The following is a 20,782-nucleotide window of genomic DNA, read 5'->3' on the forward strand; positions in this document are numbered from 1 at the left end:
GTTACAGCTCAAAACAGCATGAATTCCTTTCCTCTGTGAGCCTGACGAGCCAGGCTAGATTTTTCTTCCATACCTTGACAGCTGCTTAATGTGCAGATTATCAACTGCAATTGCACTTCATTAAAAACAAACAAACAAACCCACGTACAACAAAACACACAAAAACAATTTTTCCAGTCACTTCAGGTAGTTACTTATTAGAACCTTGAACATTCTGTGCTTCCAGTTTCATAGGAAGTGGTGGATTGGTATGACACAAGCTGTCTGATAAAGCTGGCTTGCTTTGCTGTTCTGCAAGCCTCATGCTGCATAGTAGAGGGGTACAGTGAAAGTAGGGAGGCCTGTTACTGTGCTGAATAATGCTTTAGAATTCCTCTCTTTGGAAGGAAGTAGTTAATATTTTGCTAAAAGCTAACAGATTTCAAACTTTGATCCCAGCTGCTAGCACAGCCAGCTAGATACTTTACTGTATTATGTCTGCAACCTTGTGATGGGCCATTTTGCGTCATAGGCTATGCTGGAGGCCTGCTTTTGTTTTTATTTTATACTGTTCTAAGCCTCTTGCTGGTATGGTCTTTCTGACAGATTTGTGTCCCTGCCATTTTTTCAACAAGAGATCATTCATTTTAGAATATATAGCAGAGCTTGGCAAGGAGGACTTGCAATGGAGGTCTTTCTGCATTCTTGGAAAATTAATGTCAGGACTGTACTAAAAATGAAGTGATTTGTGCCTGTGTTCCCAGAAGGGGAAAACTAAGCTATATTAGGTTTTGTGATGGAGTGTTATCACTTGTGAGAGGCAACTCATTTCTGTCCACCAGTGTATCTTTGACTCAAAATACACATTGTTTCCACTAATTCTTTCCTGGATTTTTTTTTTCCCGGGTTAATCTTCTTAGCTTTTAAATACTTCCATGCATGTACTGTCAGAGCCAAATCAAATGTAATTGGAAAAATGTGACTGCAGCTGTCAGTATGAGTCAGACGAGGGTCCTAGAAGCACGGTGTTCTTCATACACCTAAGCTCCACCTTTCTGAGTCAACAAAATGCAATGCTGTTTGGATTGTTGAAAGCTTGAAGAGGAGCCAAGGAGGAGGCTCTCAACAGTATGGGCTGAGTTAAATTCTGTTGCTCTGAGGATGAGGGCAGCAGCAAAGTTACCTTTGCATGGACAGAAGAAAAGCCTTTTGTTTGGCTTCTGTTCTGCAGCCAGTTATTCTCTCCTGCAGCCTGAGCTTCAGATGGGCTCCTCTTCTCAAAGCAACTCATGGCCAGATCTTATGTGCCCCTGTTTGTTCTGCTATATAGGGACTGAAAACAAAGCATCCAAATATCAACACCAATGCTGTCTCGGACCTGGTCTTGCTGTGCACTTCCCTGGCCAGGGGTCCATGCCAGCTCCCTGTGCCAGTGTTTCATGGGGCAGCTCTCAGCCAAGTTGTTGATCAGGTCATGGCTGTGCCTTTGGTGGGGATCTTCTGCCCTTACCTGTCTTGGGAGACACGTGAGCTCAGAAAGGGTCATCAGTCCCAACATTTGTCCAGCTGTGTTGGAATGGATGTGGGAGCAGAGCAGGTGGAGGCACGCATCTAGCACCCTCTAACCCCATAAAACATAGGGCAGTCTAGAACTTACTGGGTGCAAATAAATGAGAGGGACCTTTTGTGTAGAAACAAAGAGCAAAAAAGCTGAAGGTTGACCCCCAAAAAAGTTGTTTCATTTGATCCTCCTTGGCTGCTGTCAGCATGTGATAGCTGGGACTAATTAAGTGAAACTGAGTGAATGCTGAAGCTTGCACTGAAGATAAGACTTTAAGCACTCAAGAATGCCTACTGCTTAACACACTTAACTTCTAAAACTGTTTGTTTTTAACTGCCTTTTTTCATTTGTTTCAGGTTGCATGTCTGGTTGGACTTCATGCGTGACATTTGCATGACGGCTAACAACGTAGTTCTGGATGTGTCACTGAGCAAACATGGCCTACCCAGCAAATACTAACGGCAGTGCTGCAGGTAATTCATCAGATGCTTTTCCCACTTTGTGTCATTAAGTTTTCTGGCTTGTCTTTTTTCTTACATTGTGAAAGCAGCAGAAAGGGAAGATATCTGGAGTCAGAACTAAACAGTGAAAACTACTTTCCAGGTCGATCACAGTCTGGCTGCTCTAACCCTTGTCTCCATCCTGCCAATGGTCTGTTAAATACTAAGTGTGAAAGCTGTATGTAAAACAGCAGGAGCTGGTACCTTGGTCTGTAGCACAGTTCACTTTCACAGACCTACACAGGCTTGCACCACTCTGAGAGGGCTGGGGCTTTGCTGCAGGAAATCGTGCGGTTGTTATCCTGTGCCTGTAATTGCTTTGAGAGATTAACCAGCATAGAATATCCTGCCTTTCCTGATTGCCCATATGGGTTTGGCTAATTTAAATTTACTTTACTGATTCTAAGCAAGCAAGATCAAGATGAGGTCTTTGGTTTTTTATTATTTCAGGAGGCTGCTGAGATGTCTGTTTTGGTTTTGTGACACTCTGGAATAGATGGTTGGCATGTTCAAAGGTTGCTAGGAAGGCCTGGTAGGTCAGGAAAGGGCAGAGATTGCAGAATGACTGATAAAAGCACAGCAGCCGTGTTCCTCTTGCAGTTGTGTCAATATTTTCCTGCTCTCCTGATTGCTGCACAAACATAGCTTTATCCCACTAAAGCTCAAGCTTCCACAGGGGGATTATATGAAAAATTTCAAGTGCGTGGCAGGAGCTTGTGGGTGCTCTTCTGAGACCTCTTGATATAGGTATGGTGGGAAACAGATCTATCAAGACAGGTCTGTGTGGTTGGGATCTATCTGAGCGTCCTGGAGAAGAACCCTAAATACCTCTTTTATTACGTGCATCTACAAAAATTCCAACTTTTTAGTTGGTGAGGCTCATGTACTCACATTCTAATGATACTCAATGGACCATGACATGCAGGTACTGAGAATTGGCTAATCTGGTGGATTTTAGCACCAACCTCATTAGCAGGTATGCTTTGTTATGGAAACAAATCCTAAGTTGCTGGGTATGCTCACTCTAGAATTTTTCTAATTAGTAGAAGGGATTAAAGTGTCTTACAGCTGGAAAAGTGGAAATATGGAGTATCATTATCTGCAGTTCATGCAAAACAAGAAGCCTGTTTTAAAGGCTAGTGGAAGTTAATTGAAAAAGGGTATTTTCTGCCTCCTCCCCCCTCTTCCATATTTGTATTCAAGTAGAAATATATTTTCTAAGAAAGAAGCTATGTATTTTGCAACTTTTTGCAATGTTTTTAGAGGAGGCAGAGTTCGAATCCTCTGCTGTGTGACTTAACTGTAGCTGTTTACTGCCTAAACTCTCTTATAATTGGTTTGCTTTTTTTTTTTTTTTTCCAGTAGTGTGCTTTTAACTTAAGTCATGCAGAACAGTTCCCTCTGCTTAGACGGAAAGAAAAACTGTGCATGGACTTATTGGTTTGCTGTTCCCTCATACACATTTCCTCCTCAGTAGAATGGCCCATCAGAAAAGTTTAGTAAGCAGATATTTTAAGAATAAAAATGCTAAATGCTTGTACAGGGAATGTGTTAATGCAATATTAAGTTTTCGTTTCAGAACTGTTATGCAAACAATGCTTAAGCAGGATAGGAGCTGTTTGTTCCCTTAGTTGCAGAAAGAAGCTATAATGAATTGCAAGTATTTAATTCAGAACTAAATTGGAGAACATTTCGCAGAGACTGTCAGGACTTGTTGGCTTTGCAAACCCTTGAGGCCAGAGTTCTGACATGCAGCTACATTCGCCTGTGTCTCCAAATCCTTAGCATTTCATAATGGACAGAGTATTGGGCTACAGGTACATGTGATTCGTTATCCTGCCGAGTGCCTGGGAGAGAATGCCTTTAGATGAGCAGGAACTGATGTGGGCGTTGCAGGTATTGAAGCAAGCTCCTTAATTGCACAGAGATCTGAGTGGAAGGACAAACTGCTGGTGTGCTGTCTTCTGCACCCACGGAATCAATCAGCAACAGGGAAAAGAACGAGAAATACTTGTTACGGACTGCTAACCTGCGTGTTACTTGAATTTTTTGGGCAAGTTTGACCACATGTTCAGCTGCGATTCAAGTATGAAGTGACTAAGGAGCAGTGGTTTGCTTTGGTTAACTTGCGAATGTGAGTACTTTCACTGTTTAATGGTTATGCCTGCATGACATTCTGATAATTTTTTTTAATTATACAAGTCTAAATGGACTAATGCTGTTGCAGATAAAATCTGTAGAGGAATGCTTGAATTTGGAACTCGTTTTCAGGAAAGGATTAAGCTATTTTGCATTTGTATAGAGGACTTAGTAAAGGATGTTTCTTGAAAGTATGTTTACTGTAAATATTTTCAGTTGAGGATGTGTGTGAGATGAGGTGCAAAACAAGTGATAGCTTTCGTGAAAGAATCGAACATAAATTTGACTGCATCTTGCATATTTCAGTAACGATGTTCACGTTAAATATGGCTAGTAAATAACAGGGGCAGTGATATAGACTTAAATGCTGTTTGTCGGCAGTTTTATTTATTGATTTGCTAACTTAAAGTTTTATCACTCTTCCTAATTTCACTGCACAAGTGTGGGCTGTATTTCTGTGGGCTGCAAGCATAGTCTCTGTGCATTTTGGAAACTGACTTAGAGACTTAGTTCTGATGTTTGAAGCTCTGTCAGAGTTCTGCTGTGTGCTTGGAAATCTGCTTAGGACCCTCTAATTGCCGGCAGATGAATTGGCACTTGCAGAAAAAGCTTTATTTTAACAGTTAAGTGCCGAGTATTCACAACTGTTTTCTGCTGTCTTCCTGCCTCAGTGGCATGCAAGCTGACTGCTCAGTGTTGGGCTAAGCAGTGCGGTAAGTCCAGAGCCTGTCATGCTGTCATCCTGGGAGCTGCATCAAGAGCTGAGGCACACTCTCTGTCTGCAGGGCTACTGGGGGACATTCTTTAAAAAAAAAAGTGTTTTGTTTTCCAAAATAGGATTAATGTCTTCATTAATTGCTAGGTGAAACTTCCAGTAATTGTTAGATTCTGTGCTTGCTAGGACTGATGCATAAATCATCTTATCTAATGAGACTCTGCAAACGTTTGTGTAAGTGATATCACTAAGGGGTTCTCAGGTCAGCTCCGAAAAGCACAGTGTGTACCTGTCTGAAATGTTTTGCCAGGCAGTTTAAAATCCAGCCAGAACTATTTCCAGTTACTTTCACTAATATCTGATTCGCTGAAACTTTGTTTTCAAAACACTTTCTGAAAGGCACAGAATGGTGTGAAACTCCAGTGCGGTTCCATTTGTTCTGTTGTAGAAAACAAGGAAGTAGCAAAAGAAACATAGGAAACTGATTTACAAAGATAAAAGTTTAAAAACCATATTCATTTTTAACCATAATAAAAACAACTGTTTTATTTGACTTCCCTAAGCACCCCATGCTCTGTCTCCAGAGCCTGCAGTATTGTGTGTCACCTCTTTAACAATGACACACCAAAAAAAATTCTTTTTAGCAGAGGAAAAGCTTTTCTAGTTTTCCTCATCAGGATGGGCTGCAGGGGTCAGTATAACAAGGCTGTTGCACAAACCTTCTCTTTACTTTGCTCTAAAGCAGATGCATATCGTTTTCTGGACATGGTACCTGAGATTTCCCTCATCCTTTCTCTTTTCTCCCTTTTCTCTCAGCCTTCTTCCTCAACCTTCTTCCTCACCTTTTTAAAAGATTTGTTTTCCTTCCTTCCTATCTCACTTTTCAATGACAGAATACTTCTCTCACAGATTAATTTGAACCATATGTTTAACTTACGTGCTTTACGTCATTCAGACTCCTCCATAGTTCCCAAAGCCAGTGGCATCACCGCAGTTCATTATCACTGTCACTGTTCCCTTTGCACTGGTAAAGCAAGCTATCCCCTTTTTCCTTCTCTGCAGCAGCCAGTGGACAGGCATTGAATGCCTGTGGATGGGAGCTGCTGGGACCTGTCACCTCCACCAGATCTGGACTGTGGGGATATGAGGCATTTAGCGGTGGACATCTAAACCGGGAGTGTTGATCTCCATGCTGGAGCCTAGTGTCCCTCTGACTTTCATATGTGGATGGTTACTCTGCAGAACGCACATCTGCTTGGAGTAAATATTTTTATCATTCTCTGCACTGATTTGTAAGAATTCCTACCTGACATTTGTAGACACCCTTTCAGCTACAGGCTTATTTGAGTTTCTCTTTCATGATTTCATTTTCCTAATGCAAATAATCTTTGGCAGCGTGTATGGAGTTTTGCATGGCTCCCAGCCTAATGATCTGAGGTGCAGTCAAAGAAGAAAGAATGTGCCCTGGAACATTACCACTACTACCAATTTTAGCTGAATATCCACTATTTTTCATTGATCCTCAGTCAATTAAAAAATTAACGGGGACACATGCATGCTGAAGATGTGCTTTAGCAGCTGGTAGGACGCTTGTCATTGAGGGACCATTGAACTGCCACACAGCCCAGTACTTCTTGGATGGGCAGATGAAATGCAGAGCTGTCACTGATGTCCTGTTCCTGCCTCACCCACAAGTGATTTGGTGAGTCACTCTGGCGGTGCCCAGTATTTAAAAACAAGCAAGGGAGGGACCCTGAAATACTGAGGGTGAAGGGTGAGAGAGCCTACAGTGATTTCACATCTGCTTTATCATAAAGAGTACCAAACTTTCTTCATTATGCTATTGTTCACCAGATCCGCCTTCAGGACAAATGGCTGGAAATGCAGCTCATGATCTCACAGCCAATGCCAACTTTCTAATTGGGCTAATAATTGTTTATTCTGCAATTGCTAGTTAATACCTGTAATGCAAGGTTGCAGCTGTTGCCACAATAGAACAGTTGAAAACACAGTGACTTGTATTTGTCCAACCAAGAGGCTTTCGTCAGACCCTAGAGGAGCAGGGATCATGCACCTTTTCCGTGGAGGTTGTTGCCTCTGGGACTGATCTTGGAGTCTGCTGGATGGGAAATGGGCAGGAGGAAGTTTGAAAGGGTGTCTTAAGGAACTGAGGACATAATGGTCTGGCTGAAGTACTTCCAGGTAGGCCAGTGCTTAGAAACATTTTGGTGTGTTGGGAAGCAGATGGCCCAAGCACAAAGCCAAGTCAGATACTGATGCTTTGAAGAAAGACAAAACACCATGAGAAAAAGAGCAAATTGATGAGGGCTGTCTTTTGTTATTTGATGCAGCTTCCTAGAGACTTCTGGCACCTCATCTTGACAGAAGGCTGTTTTCATACCTGCCTGATGCAAGCTTGCTTGTGGATGCTTGCACGCTTTCCCTTGTCTAGGCTGCTGAGATGTCCCCCCATGGGCTGTACCTACAGCTGTCCTGTTTCTGTTGCCAGTACAAGACCTCCACACTTCCAGAGGCAGAAAAGGGTGCTGATGTTTTATTTTATAGCCCGTAATGCTCCAGGAACATAAAGAGACCCACTTTGCTGTTTATGGTGCCCTGTAATTTCACTGAATTGGTGGTGATGAACAGTTGTCACCTGCTCTGTGTCCCTGCTGGAGCAGGGGGTTGGACCAGATGACCTGCAGAGGTCCCTTCCAGCCTCAGCTGTTCTGCCATAAAAGCCCTTCCATTTTTTTTTAAAGCCAGTACTTTGCACTGATCTGACAGCTGTGTGGTGAGTGCTGTGGATACAGGATCAGCTGGAGCAGGAGTCCTTGGGAAGCTTTCAGCCGCAGCCACTTTACTCCTCCTCCTTTCTGTGCCATTTGTAAGGCTTTGGACTAGAGATGACAGAAAAGCAGTGCTTCCCGTATCATATTTTCACAGCAGCTCTAGGAGCTGAGAGGCTGCCTACGTTGGCATAGATGCCCTATCTCCATTTCCTTCCTCTGGAAACATGACTCCCCTTGGTGGCAGAGCATGGGTTCCTGCCAGGGTGTCCCCGGGTGACCAGCTTTGGGCTGCCACACTGAAGCTTGCTTCTGACCATTCTCCCTTCTATTTCTTCTGTTCTTTCTAATTTCATCCAGAAATCACACTTGTCATGTTGACAGAACCTGATTGACTCTCCCCTATCTGATGCAGCTTGCAGTGGAGGGGGTGCAACAGATCGACCATGTACAAAAATGGCTTCCCCCCTCCCACATTGCTTTCTTTTTTAAGACTCTTCATAACATACTAAGTTAGTTTCTTGAGTTGTTGGTTTGTTTTTTTTTGTTTGTTTGTTTGTTTTTAATCTGACTCTTCACACAGACTTTAACAAAACTAAGTATGCAGCTGTGTGGAGATGGCTGAGATTCAGTTGTCCTCTTACACTCTTTCAGTCCATCCCTACACGTTTGCATCCTTGCCTATTTTCTGCAAAAGTTGTAATGTACGCCTTGCCTTACAAGTTCTGCCTGTGATATCCCTGTGTTGCCCTTCAGTACTTGTTTGAAAGTAGGAGCAGAGAGGGAGGGTGTGGAAACAGCTTCTAATAGCTTGGTTTGAAGGTTTGGTCAGATTAGAGTGAGGATCAAATTAACTGATAATTGGGAACAGATTGTTCTCCTTATGCAAACCAGACATTGAAGGTCTGGAGTAGTTATTTATTGCTGAGGGGCATGTTTGTTGAGCTACTCCTAGTCCCCCTCCTACCTTCTCTTCAAAAAAAAAACCAATCCCTCTGCTGGAGCACTGCAGTATGTATTGCAGAAGATCTAGTAATAAAAACAAAGTGCACCTGTGCAACTTGCCTGCTGTTATTGGAGTTTCAGATCTAATCCTAGCAAAGGGGTCAAGTTTTAAGGTCTTGCTTATACCATCTGACAAATGTAAACTGTGAACTTGTTTTTACTTTTTTTTTTTCTTTCTTTTTTTTTTTTTTTTTTTCTTTTTGCCAAGGAAGAAATAGAGTACAAGTAAATATAATAAAGTGTATGATTGAGGTTAGAAAAGAAGACTGGTATTGTATGTGATAAAAACACAAAGACGAGATCAGATCAGTCATGTTTGAAGGGATTATGATGATCAACAGTGTTTTTTAACTTCAAGCAGTCCTTGCCTAAGCCTTTTCTTCCTTTCTCCCTCCAGAACTGTCATACTTAAATTAAGATGGGTTTGGTTTTCTGTATCTGAAGTTTAAAGACTGGGGGAAAAAAAGACTAATTTAGCATTATTCTCTTCTGTATTTCTGTTTTTCTTCATGGACACAGATGTTAGTTTTTAAGCTTTCCAGTACACGAATGTGCTCATCAGCCTGCGTTCATTGTGTTGCCCTTTACACTTCCACCATTCTCTTGCTATTTTCAGTTCTTTTCCATTCCTCTGCTCTCAGACAGCACGTCTGCCATTTTTCTTTTTGATCTCCATCAACTCCACAGGTATGGTCTGCCATTAATATTCAGTCTTCACTCTCAACTTGGCTGGATTGCTGTGCATGGTTGACAAGTCTTGAATTGCTCTCACTTTGCAAAGGAGTTGTTAGTATACCGTGATTCTGGCAGCCATGCACATGGTTTGGCCACAGCACCTCAGCCCTTACTCTTGTAGGACAAGACACCACATACAGTGGAGATCACAGTGGTAGCTCCCAGAATTATGGGAGATTGATTATCAATTTCCATACGTTCCATACTTTCCATGTGTACACATACACATATCTGAGATTTGGGAATATATTTATTTCTTTACACCCATTTTCTCTTGCGTTCATGCATGTTCATTGCATCTTCTACCTTCATTTCTGCAAAATAAGAAAGCAAATCTGATATGTACAAAGCCCTTCTGGGAGCTGCATGATGAGCTGCTAGCTTGCTTAGTCCCAAAACCTGAATAAGATCAATATGTGATCACATCTGTGCAAAAAAAAAAAAAGAAGAAAAAAAGGATTTAAAGTGGTGTGAAGACCTGAACAGCTTACTCATTGCTACAATAAGACTACTTTCTTTTAAGCTTTTCCAAACAGCCTTATTAGGACATGAGTAGAGGTCATCGGATGTGATGCAGGACCTGTGAGAAATCAAATTGCTGACACTGTGTGAAATCAAACCAGCTGGACAGTTAATGATTATATAAGGCAAACTTTTCAGTTGCATCCTCTCTCTGAATGGATGTTAACTAGTAGTGAGGGATCTATCTGTAGCTTGAGAAGTCTTTCTTAGAAGTTTTGAGTGAACTAAGGAAGTCTCCAGCTTGCAGATTTCTAGAAATAGATGAAAAATGTTTCTGTATTCTAATGCTTTTGCAGTGATACCTATTAGGAAAGAGAGCTTGGGTAGGTCAGATCAGTCTTGGGTCTGAACTCTGTGCCCATAGCCAATTGACTCTGAACCATTCAATGGAAACTAGCTGCCAAAAAAATGAATGTAAACAAGCAAACAAACAAAAGCACCAATAGCACTAGAAGAACCCTAAATCCAGCCCTAAGACATCTGTATTTTGGGGGTATGAGCGTAAACCTGGCAGTATGGGTCCAGGCTAAGCTCTGCATACACTCTCCCGCCTCATCACTGTGTTGAGTCAGATTACTTCATTCCTTCCACACAGCTACTTCAGTGCTGAAGAAATGGTCTTGTGGTGGCAAGGATTTAAAGGACTCTGTTCCTTCCTTATTCTTTCCCAGATCTGCCCTTTCTGCCTTTTTGTTTGTTTATTTGTTTGTTTTTTCCCCAAGAGAGGTGTTAAATTACTTTGTATTTAGATAAAAACTTTTACTGTCTAAATAGATGCCTGTGCACCAAATCTTACGTTTGTTCTGCTACAGACCATGTCAGGTCTTTTGGGTCACTGGGGAGCTGCGCTCTGACCTCAGTTTTGTTTCCACTATAAACAGTAGCTGAGTGAGTTTATTTGGCACCATAACAGTCTTAAAGGCCGGGAAAATAAATACATGCCTGCCCTTTGCCTTTAGGCTTTATCAGGGCTGACCCCAGACGTATGCTTCCATTTTGGCTTGCTGGACAAATTTTGGGATTTTGCTTGCATTTTTGATAGGTGTTTCTCAGCCGAGCACATAAAGAGGCCTACAGAAAAGGTGGAGGACTCTTTCAGGAAATGTAGTAATAGGGTGAGGGGGAATGGCTTTAAACTAAATGAGGGGAGGATTAAGTTAGATACTAGGAAGAACATGTTCCACAGAGACGCTGTGGTGCCCCATCCATGGAGGTGCTCAAGGAGGGGTTGGATGGGCTGTGGGAAGCCTGGGCTGATGGGGGGCAGCCCTGCCCACTGCTGGGGGTTGAAACTGGAATGTTAAGGTCCCTTCCAATCCAAGCAAAAGCTAATGCCTTGCAGTATTAAATATTATTTTGCTTCCTATTAAATACCACTGAAGCCACAAGACATGTTTGGGAAACATTTTATTGGAGGTCTGTGCCACTTTAGCTGAAAGCACTGTTGGAAGACTTGGACCTCTCCTGTCACTTCAGTGCAAGATTCCACTTCTGTCTTCAACAAAGCTCTTTCAGTGTGCAGTAGTATTGGAAATAATTTCAACAATCCATGCCATTATTTTATTTCTAATTTATTTATTTTTTATTCTTCTTGGGAATCTGAATGGAAAGTATAGCAGTAATTATTTTCCTTTAGTCCTATGAAGTCTTAGGACTGTTAACTGTTGTTAGCCCCTCCCAGTGCCCATATGCTTTTGGAGTCCTTGCTTGGCTTTACAGTAGTAACCATAATTGTGAGAGATGAAGAGAGATTCAGCCTTCAGGAGTCTCTTTATGATGCTGAGAAGTGATTTATTTTATTTTATTTTATTTTATTTGCATCTGGAATTCCAGTTTTCTTAAGTTATTCATTTTGTTCTGTGGAAACAAGAACATTATATATAGAAAGCTCAAATGCATCATTTCCCATGTGCTTGTACTAGTGTTTTGGATATGTTTCAGTGAAGAAAAAATGTAACTTTACATTATCAACTTTTTATTTTTATCCCTCAGATTATAAATTGCATTTGAGAAGAGTAAATAAGAAGGGATTGAATGTGACAGACAGATTTGCAGGCAGCACTAGTTTCAACAGAGGTAATTGTTCTACCCAAATTACATCAATGAACCTTTCTGTGCTCCCCATGCACACTTGGGAGTGAGAGACAAGGGGGGCTAGAGAGTGGTTAGGAGAAAATTCACCTGAATTTATAATTCCCCCCTTGAGGATTAAGTCTGTTTTCCATCGGAGGACAGTGTTATTTTTTTTAGCATATGGTTTGGTACAGCCCTGTTTGTGCATCTGGCAATTTCATGCATTTAACCCTTTGGGAGCGGCCTGAGGCACCAAGCGCCATCTGAAGTGACGTGAAGGAAAATACTGGTGCAAAGCTGCGCTGGCAGTCGGGCTGGCAGGCGGGCTAGGATTTTGTCAGGAAATTCCAAATGAGTATAAATAAATTCTCTGTAGCAACCTCTGGGCTCCTTGCCTGCTGATGTGTCAGGAGTATGCATTCCCTTTAAGGCAAAGGAAAGTGAGCTTCAGACTTAATTTCCTGAAAAACTAAACACTGCAGCATTCAACAATTGCTTCTCAGCAGATCAGTGAAGGAGACCCTAGCACCAGAGCCGGAGAGGTGAGATGCGAGAGCCTGACTGCTGGCACTGTGTAAATCTGTGAAAGGGTGGGAGAGCACATATTTGGGTAACACAGCTGGAAATCTGCCCTGGCTGCTGATTTCCTGTGTTGAGTAATGCATGTCTTCCATGTTGGGTGCTTTTTCTTTTCTAACAGTGCTTGGTTTTCTCAGTTCTCTCCCAGATGTACGCTTCTAGGCTGTCACCTGAAGGGACTGTGTGCCTACAGTTTGCTGTACCTCTGGAAACCCTTCAGTTTTGGTATTATGTACTGAGGAGTTTCTTTTCCTCAACAAATGCCTATTTTCTAGTTGGGAGATGTGCGTTCTGTACATTCAAGTGAATGGAGTCTTAGGTCTGTTTAAACAAAGCCACCATTCTGGTGGAAGAATAGTAACTATTACCCTTCAAAGTGCTGAATTTCAGTGTTGTTCATAGGCTTTCAACTATAAGCCACTGCTTTTAGCTATTTAAAGTGCACATAAGAATTATTTCTAAACTGACATTTTCCTTGTTTTCTCTTATAATTGCTTTTTAAACTTTTTGAACAAGGCTAGTTTATCAGTCTGAACTATTTCCAGTGCAGAGAAAAAACCCTTAGTGTCTTTGGAAAGCACAGACCATGCAAGCTTTTGAAGTTTGGAAGGCAACACATGTCGTATTTCACACAATTAATCAATATGAGATTAATATCAAAGGAGATAGGAGGGAACAATTCCTGGTATTTGAAATATCATACCGATTATGCACCATAAAGCATTTTCCTTATGGAGAATAGGCATGCGACAAAATAAAGTCCTTCCAAGACTCATAAATACAAATGTTTATAAAATTATTCTTGCAGAAGACAGTTCTTTCATTTTTTCCTACCTTTTGCACTGCAAGACCAAACTGAAACTGTAAATCAGTTTTAATATGCTGTGGGAGGTTTATACCTGAGGAATATAGTTCTTTAAGGATGGTTACTCCTGTTGCAGTAACTACACCTCTCTTCTCCTCGTCTCTTCAGAAGTTTACAGACCTAGAAAGGTAATTGTATTATAAATCTAAATTGGCAAATCAGTTCTCACAGGCCAGAAAGCACATGCAGCCCTCTTTACTTGAGCCTGAGGCAGGTAGCACTAAGACACTGTTGTGCTGAGACATTTTTAGGCACAAGCTTGGCTTGTATCCATGAGTCCTGTGGGGGGTCTGGAGGTGGTTTGGACGAGAGGAGAAGGAAGAGAAAAATGTGAAGATTTGCCTTATTTTGCTTTGCAAACACTCCATGGGGATTCTGTGAAGCACACATACTTGAGTGTATGGATGCCTTGGTCTTTCTCATCCTTTTTTCCACAGTAATTTTACTGGTGACAAAGAAGTGGCAGGTGTGCCACACTGTCAGGAGACATAAGGGTTTCCCTTCTGCAGCAGAAAACAGCTTGTGTTCAGCAGCATCCCCAGCTCAGCCAGTTGGCCTGTATCTGATGGGATGCTCTGTCAGCAAGGAAGGCTGTGCTGGGCTGACACCCAGTGCTCTCCCACTGTGGTGGGCAGAGCAAATTGCAAAGCTGTCTCCTAGGCTATAGGTTGGTATTTACTGCTTGCCTTAACTTACGTAATTTTGCTAGGCCTAAGTTAATCTGATTTGGAAAGCACCTTTAAATTGAATGCTCTTCATTAACAATTCTGTGATTCTGTGATTTGTCACAGATGAGTATCTGTATGTATAGTAGAGAATAAAAGAAATGATTCAGGGAATGTAGGGCAATTCTTAAATAGACAGATCGTGCAAGATGCAGAAATAATTGTACATAAAGTCAGATGCTTGGCAAGAGTAAATTCATCTGCTTTGAACTAGCCTTGCTGATATCTGGTTTTCAAAACCTAGTAGAAGAGACTGAGATATGCCCAAAGTTTCAAGCCAAGAAGGAAAGCACAGCTGTTGGCTCACATCCTTGCTCTTACTGCAGCCACAGACTGATCTGTGCTCTCTACCTACTGCTTTTATGGTAGCACTCATGAGCAGCCTCCACCATGGTTTCTGCTCAAGCTTTTCCTTACTGCTGGTGGAGCAGACTGGAATAAGTTAGCAGCTTAATCTCTTGCCAGCCTTAGTTTGATTCCCCCTGGGATCTATGAGTCAGAAACTGGGATGGGAGCAAAACAGACTAGACTGTTAGTTTTGAGTTTTTGTGGTACGCAGCCCTGAGGTGGTAAACACACAAGCTGTCCCACCACAGAGCGTCCAGAACTAGAGCTATTTCCAGAAAGCGGCAGCAGTTGAAAAGGAGAATTTATATTTTAGACCTCAAGTAAGGGAGTTGTCAAGCAAATAAAGGCTTTGTGAATTCTGATAAGGGAACATCTTACAGTCACTCTGTATTTTATTTTTTTTTTTTCAGAAATGGGTTTCCCACAAACAAGGTCAGCCTTTTATTCACGGTTAATTAATTTGCATGACTTATATCATGTGTTTTTATTTTAATCGAGCTGTTTGAATTACAAGTTTCCAGTTCGGGAATTCTTGAAGTAAAATAATTGGACATTAAAAATACTGGAGAAGGTGGGGGAGAATGTTTTTTGAAAGGTCTTTTTTGTTGATGGCTTGCAGAAATAATTGCTGGTTATGGTTACACACTGTTCCCCTTTAAACTCTGTAGATAAGTGGTGTTTTTTTTTTGTCACAGGAAAGAAAACCTATAACTATATCTTAAGAAAGAAAAAAATCATGTGATCTTGAAAGGCTGTTGTAATACCAAGAGGCCTTTGCACAGCAGGCTGGTGAGCATTGCAAACACTTTTTATATTACACCAGAACACCCTGTTTTTCTTAGACACGAATAGTCTGTAAGTAGTTAGCAGTAGGAGAAAAGTAAGAAAAGTCAGAACTGTGTTTGTGAGACTGTGGTTTAGAAACTGAACCTTGAGGAGCCTGTGGCAGTGGGACATTCAGGCTGCTGCATCCATCTGATTTCCAGTACAGAGGTGAAGCCTGGCTCGTTGCTTTTGCTATCATGCTAAGCAACCAAAAATTTTATTATGATTTTATTATAATGATAACCTTAGTGTAACTCTAAGCAACTAAGATTTTTAATCTTCAGATTAACTTAACTACCTGAGAGAGACTTTTCCCACTGGGTTTCTCCAAAGTTCAGGCAAGTCAATGGGATGATATGGATGCTTTTTCATTGTGGCTATGATTTGAGCTTATTCCCGTGTGAGTATAATGGTCCCAGTTCTTCTAGAAAAAGTGAAGTATTAAGACAACAGATTTCTCAATTGCCTTCTGCTTTCACTGACCTGTGGTGACTGTGACTTTGTAGCCCAGTGCCCTAGTCTTTGCATTCACAGTGCAAACAAACACAACAGCCATCTGAACCATTTTTCTTAAACACTGTTGCTGTTTATGTTCATATGTTAGTGACCCACAAACTGAAAACAATCTAAAAACATGATATTTTGCAGTCCTCCTGCTGCAAATCTCTGTATTTCTAGCTAAAAGAAACTTGATCGTATGAGTACATTGCAGGACTAATATCCATTCTCCATGTTGTGTTTTTAATTTGAGTTTTATTGAAAAAAAAACAGCACCTGAAAAGGAACATGAAAGAATGCTGGCTAATTCTGTTTTTTCATTTTAAACAAATACTCAACTTCACATGTGTTGGTTCTTTTCAGAAGACTGAATCTCATTGTCATTTGCTGAAGGCCAGGTGGAAAAAAGAACAAAGTAGTATGAGGGGAGAGTGGAGATGGGTTTCTCTTCATATTGTACATATATATAAGGGGAAAATTTATATTATAAGGATAATTTATTTTCTGTTGCAGTAAAGAATTGAAAAGTTAGAGCTTTGGTCTCCTTCCCCAGATGATTTTCAGTACTGAAGCTCAGCAACAGAAAAACATGGAATCTATTCTATTTACACCAGCTATTGCTTCTGCCTTTTTTCTCTGAAGCATTCTTTATGAATTGTCTTATGCCATAACTCTGGGAGGAGACTCTGTTATTCATAATGCTGTTGTGGAATATGTGGAAGAGTCTTCTTTAATAGCAGTCAGATCCAAGATAAAAATGCCTTAGAGGACATATCATAACCAGATGGTGAGAAAAGGCTTTAGATGTGAAGTCTGTATTTTTTAAGGCACCTTAGCTTTTTTGCTTCATAGACAGTTTTTCAGTTGCTTCTCTTTGCTCTTTCCAGACCCTCCAAGGTGGCCTTGCAATAGAGCTTTCCTGGCTTACAGAGCCAGAGCTCTGATCTGCTCATATTTTCTCTACTTTGCTCTTTTCTCTCCCAAAAAGTCTTTAAGCACATAAACTAAATGCCCTGTTTTTTTCCAGTTCTCCTGGTCTGGGAGCAGACATGATTAGTGTGGACTTGGGTAGAGCTGACTCAATATTTGAATATACCGATGTTCTTGTGTATGCACTGGATAGGATATAATTTTATGGAAGATGGCAAGACTGGAATGTTTGGACAGAGCCAGTCCTAGCAGTGCAGGAGACGAGAACAGAAGAGTGCATTTTTTAAACACTGCTTGTGTCTTGTCCGTGATTATCATGGAAGTTTTGCATACTTTAAAAGAGATGCATGAATAATGTCAGTAACACAGCGAGGGTTCTGTGCTGCACAGAGTATCTTCACAGGTTCTCAGCTGAAAGTGTAACGTCTCTGTGTCTCATTACATTTGAAAACATGTCAGAAGAAAATACCTACAACGTTTTCACAGTGTGTTTGTGTGTCTTCACATCCTTCTACAGCCTAACATAATAGTGTGATTAAAATAAGCCTGAGATACTGTAGAGACTGGGGAAGTCCTGGTTTCATTAATGCCCCGATCAGCTAGACCACAGAGGGGAAGCCTGAGAAGAGAATTTATCCTGTCATGGCATTGCTTCCATATTTAGTGTGTTGGAGTGAATGGAGTAGGAACCTTTGTCACTTGAATTCTCTCTGCATGAAGATTTGCCATTCTGGCAGAAGAGCACATAGATACACTTTGCTCTGCGACTCCCCCAAGGTACTGGTTATGCAGCACTTGGTACTCATCTTCCAAGGCTAGAGGGTAAAGGCATCCATGGTTCATCCAATGGCTGAAAGGAACAAGGTCTGCACTCTTATCAGGTGTTTATCCATTTCCTTTTTGTGAGAACATTTTTCCTTTGGAACCAACAAGGCCATTTTTAATTGCCTAAAAACAGCCATCCATTTTGCTTTGTTACAGGCTTAGCAGGCACACCCATTCTGGCCCTTTCTCTGAGACAGCAAAATGCACAAAGACTTGGCACAGCCCCTGTGTGCCACATCACAGTGCACTGTTGTTGTTATAGTGCGTTCTTGATCCTCATTTGTCTTAACATATCAAGAAATGTCCCCAAAGATCCACTTATAATGCTGGGATTGTGTTCATGTGCTGTTTTATGGAGAAGTCATACGCAAATTTAGCTCCACACACCACCTTGAACTTATGGAGAGGCAGATGTGCACAGTGCACACTGACAGGCTAAGCTGCGGGCCATATGAATTTGGTCCTTGTGGGTGGGATATGAGCCAGCACTGTGCCCATGCAGCCAAGAAAGCCAAGTGTATCCTGGGCTGCATCAAAAGAAGTGTGGCCATCAGGGCAAGGAAGGTGATCCTGCACCTCTACTCTGCACTGATGAGGCCTCACCTGGAGCACTGCATCCAGATGTGGAGTCCTCAGTACAGGAGAGATGTGGATCTGCTGGAGCATGTCCAGATGAGGGCCACAAAAATGATAGAAGGTATGGAACACCTCTCCTACAAGGACAGGGGCTGTTCAGCACAAAGAAGAGAAGGCTCCAGAGCAACTCGGTAGCAGCTTTCCTTATCTAAAGGGGAGCTGTAAGAATGGATGGATTCTTTACTGGAGTGTTTTGTGGTAAGACAAGTTTCAGACTAAAAGAGAGAAGATTTAAGTTGGATGTAAGGAAGAAGTTTGTTACAAGAGGAGTAGTGAAGCAATGGAACAGGTTGCCCAGAGATGTGGTGGATGCTCCATCCCTAGAGACGCTCAAGGTCAGGTTTATGAGGCTCTGAGCAACCTGATCAAGCTGGAGGTGTCAGGGGCTCCTTGACTTCAGTGGTGTAGTGTTTGGAGAACCAGAGATGCCAGTGCATATGGAAGGCAAGCAACCAGGCAAGCAGAGGAAAGGGTCTGGGAAGCAAGAGAGAAGAGGTAGAGCTGTTAAAGTTGAGCTTGAATTTGCATGAGCTGGGTAAAGGGACTCACTGTCATCCTAGGCCATCATTGGGGATGAAGGTATAACCGTATTTGGGGTTTGATTTTATGGAACAGGCAGTTGGATGCAAGTTGAGAAAATGGATAAGAAATTCCAAGTGTGGGAATAAGGTAAAAAAAGACTGGGAAGCTACAGGAAGGGGGAGCTGGTGTGAGAATGGATGCAAAGCTTAGGGCTGGAGGGAGAAGGAAGGGCGACTAGCCTAGAGCAGGGAGCCATGGAAAGGTGGCATTGCAAAGGACAGAGCCAGGAGGAGTATCTGGGGACAGAACACTGAATTTGGGGAGGAAAAGCGGCAGTGTGGAGAACTGCTATGTCTCAAACCCTAATGCTGGCGTTCTTAAAGACCTCCTGCCTGCCTACCCTTGAGGCAAGAACTGCTGGAAGGGTCTGTGTACTTCTGTGCTTGGAGCACACGTGTATACGTGTATTTTTGCTTCCACTCTGGCATTCAGTCGGCTATTTTGGGTGCATCTATAAGTAAATACCACGGCATCTTCCAGCAGAAACATGTGGTCTGGGCAGGGAGGGTTGTTTGTGTCGCTCGAGCAGTCTCCACACAGGCAGTGCTTGCAGGACCACGGCAGCAGTGTGCTCTGCCTGTCCTGCTCGGCGTCCCACGCTCACCCGGTGCCGGGGAAGGCAGCGTCCCCGCACGGCATCCTGCTTCGGGGCGTCCTGCGGCAGCCAGAAGCGTTAGAGATTGTCATGAAAGCACTTACACTGTCCGCAGACAGCAGCCTTCCTTAAGCATGCCAAGGAAACTGGAAAAACAGGAGCCTTTTTCTCCCCCCCCCGCCCCCCCCCTCCTGAACCCGTTCAGTACAACATTAAGTCACTTCCTGTAGTTGCAGCAAGCAGGGTTTTTTTTTTTTGGTTTTTTTTTTCTTTTCCTTTTTTTTTTTTTCCCTGAGGTTTATATTCCTTTAAGAGGACGCGGCGCTCCGAACGCAGCCTGGTTAGGAACGAACCCGGCGGCGGAGGCTGCTGGCGGGGCACGATCGGGGTGCGGGGCGCGGGGCGGAGCGGCGGTGCGGAGTGCGTGGGGTAAGAGCTGCTTTCCAGCGGTGAAAGCACAGCCTATGAAAACGCCTTGCCCTGCCAGGCCAGGTCTGCGCCGCAGTGGGAGTTCTTTCTTTTTTTTCCCCTTATGGGTTGAGGAAGGAGCGAGTGGGAGGCACTGGGGAACTGGTTTGTGGCTCACGCAGCTGGGACAGCACGGAGCCGTACCGGAGGCCTAGTGATACGTGGCTGGAAACTTACAGCGTGGGGGTAGAGGCATGTGGCTAATTCAGGTAACCGGAAAGCTGGCTTCTGTTATTCCTCCGCTGCCTCTCATAACTTGCAGCAGTTGTTTTTCTCAAGTGGGACGGGAGCAGCAGGCTGTGTAGCAGAGCTGTGCATAAATACTCAGCCTGCAGAAGCACGGCAGACCTGGCACAGCAGCGTTCAGAGGGCTGCGGGGACAGGCGAGTCCTGTATTTGGGGTGCTGGCACTCTGCCTGGTTGTGGGACCACTGCTTTCCCTCACAGCTGTGGGACTGGGGGGTCCCAGCATGGGTACTCTGTGCTGACCAGGAGCACTGGTGGAGTAAGCCAGCGTGAGTGAACCGGCATCGCTGCTCCTGCAGCTGCGGTTCTCCAGGCAGTAGAACAACTGCAGATCTGTCTGACGGCACCGGTTGTATAAGGAGAGTGTTGGAGTTCCTGTTCCCGCAGCCTGTTTGAATGTACCCTCTGGACAAGTTGGTTTCCAGATGAGTCACGCAGTGCAGCGTGCTCCTCGGGTGTTCATCTGAGGGCATATTGTGCGTGAAGCTTGTGTTCCTCGGGAAGGCTGGAGGGACTCAGGGAAGGGATTGCTTGTGCTTTTTTGCTGTGCCACTTCTCTATCACTCTGGTAGCAGAAGTTATCAGCGTGTACGTGTACGTATCTAAATCTGTGTGCGCTTCTTAGCACTCGAAAACCTATTC

The 20,782-nt window shown here is 42.9% G+C and overlaps 1 protein-coding gene across 20 annotated transcripts in view; it reads left to right on the forward strand.

Moving 5' to 3' along the window:
• The window catches only part of KANK1 (KN motif and ankyrin repeat domains 1), a 108,869-nt gene that overhangs the window by 63,073 nt on the left and 25,014 nt on the right, over positions 1-20,782 (forward strand). For 13 of the 20 annotated variants that reach the window (XM_085529200.1, XM_085529201.1, XM_085529198.1 and 10 more), the window contains one exon: positions 1,897-2,013. In XM_085529200.1, the coding sequence (XP_085385326.1) occupies positions 1,977-2,013 (37 nt within the window). In that variant the 5' untranslated portion in view covers positions 1,897-1,976. Of the gene's footprint in view, positions 1-1,896; positions 2,014-12,425; positions 12,561-19,629; positions 20,104-20,633; positions 20,735-20,782 lie in introns of those variants that run through there. The other 7 variants (XM_085529209.1, XM_085529207.1, XM_085529211.1 and 4 more) reach the window with 7 other exon arrangements.

Source organism: Coturnix japonica, chromosome Z (genome assembly GCF_054131305.1).
Source record: "Coturnix japonica strain WE chromosome Z, WE-NBRP24, whole genome shotgun sequence".
In the NCBI taxonomy this organism is placed as follows: domain Eukaryota; kingdom Metazoa; phylum Chordata; class Aves; order Galliformes; family Phasianidae; genus Coturnix; species Coturnix japonica.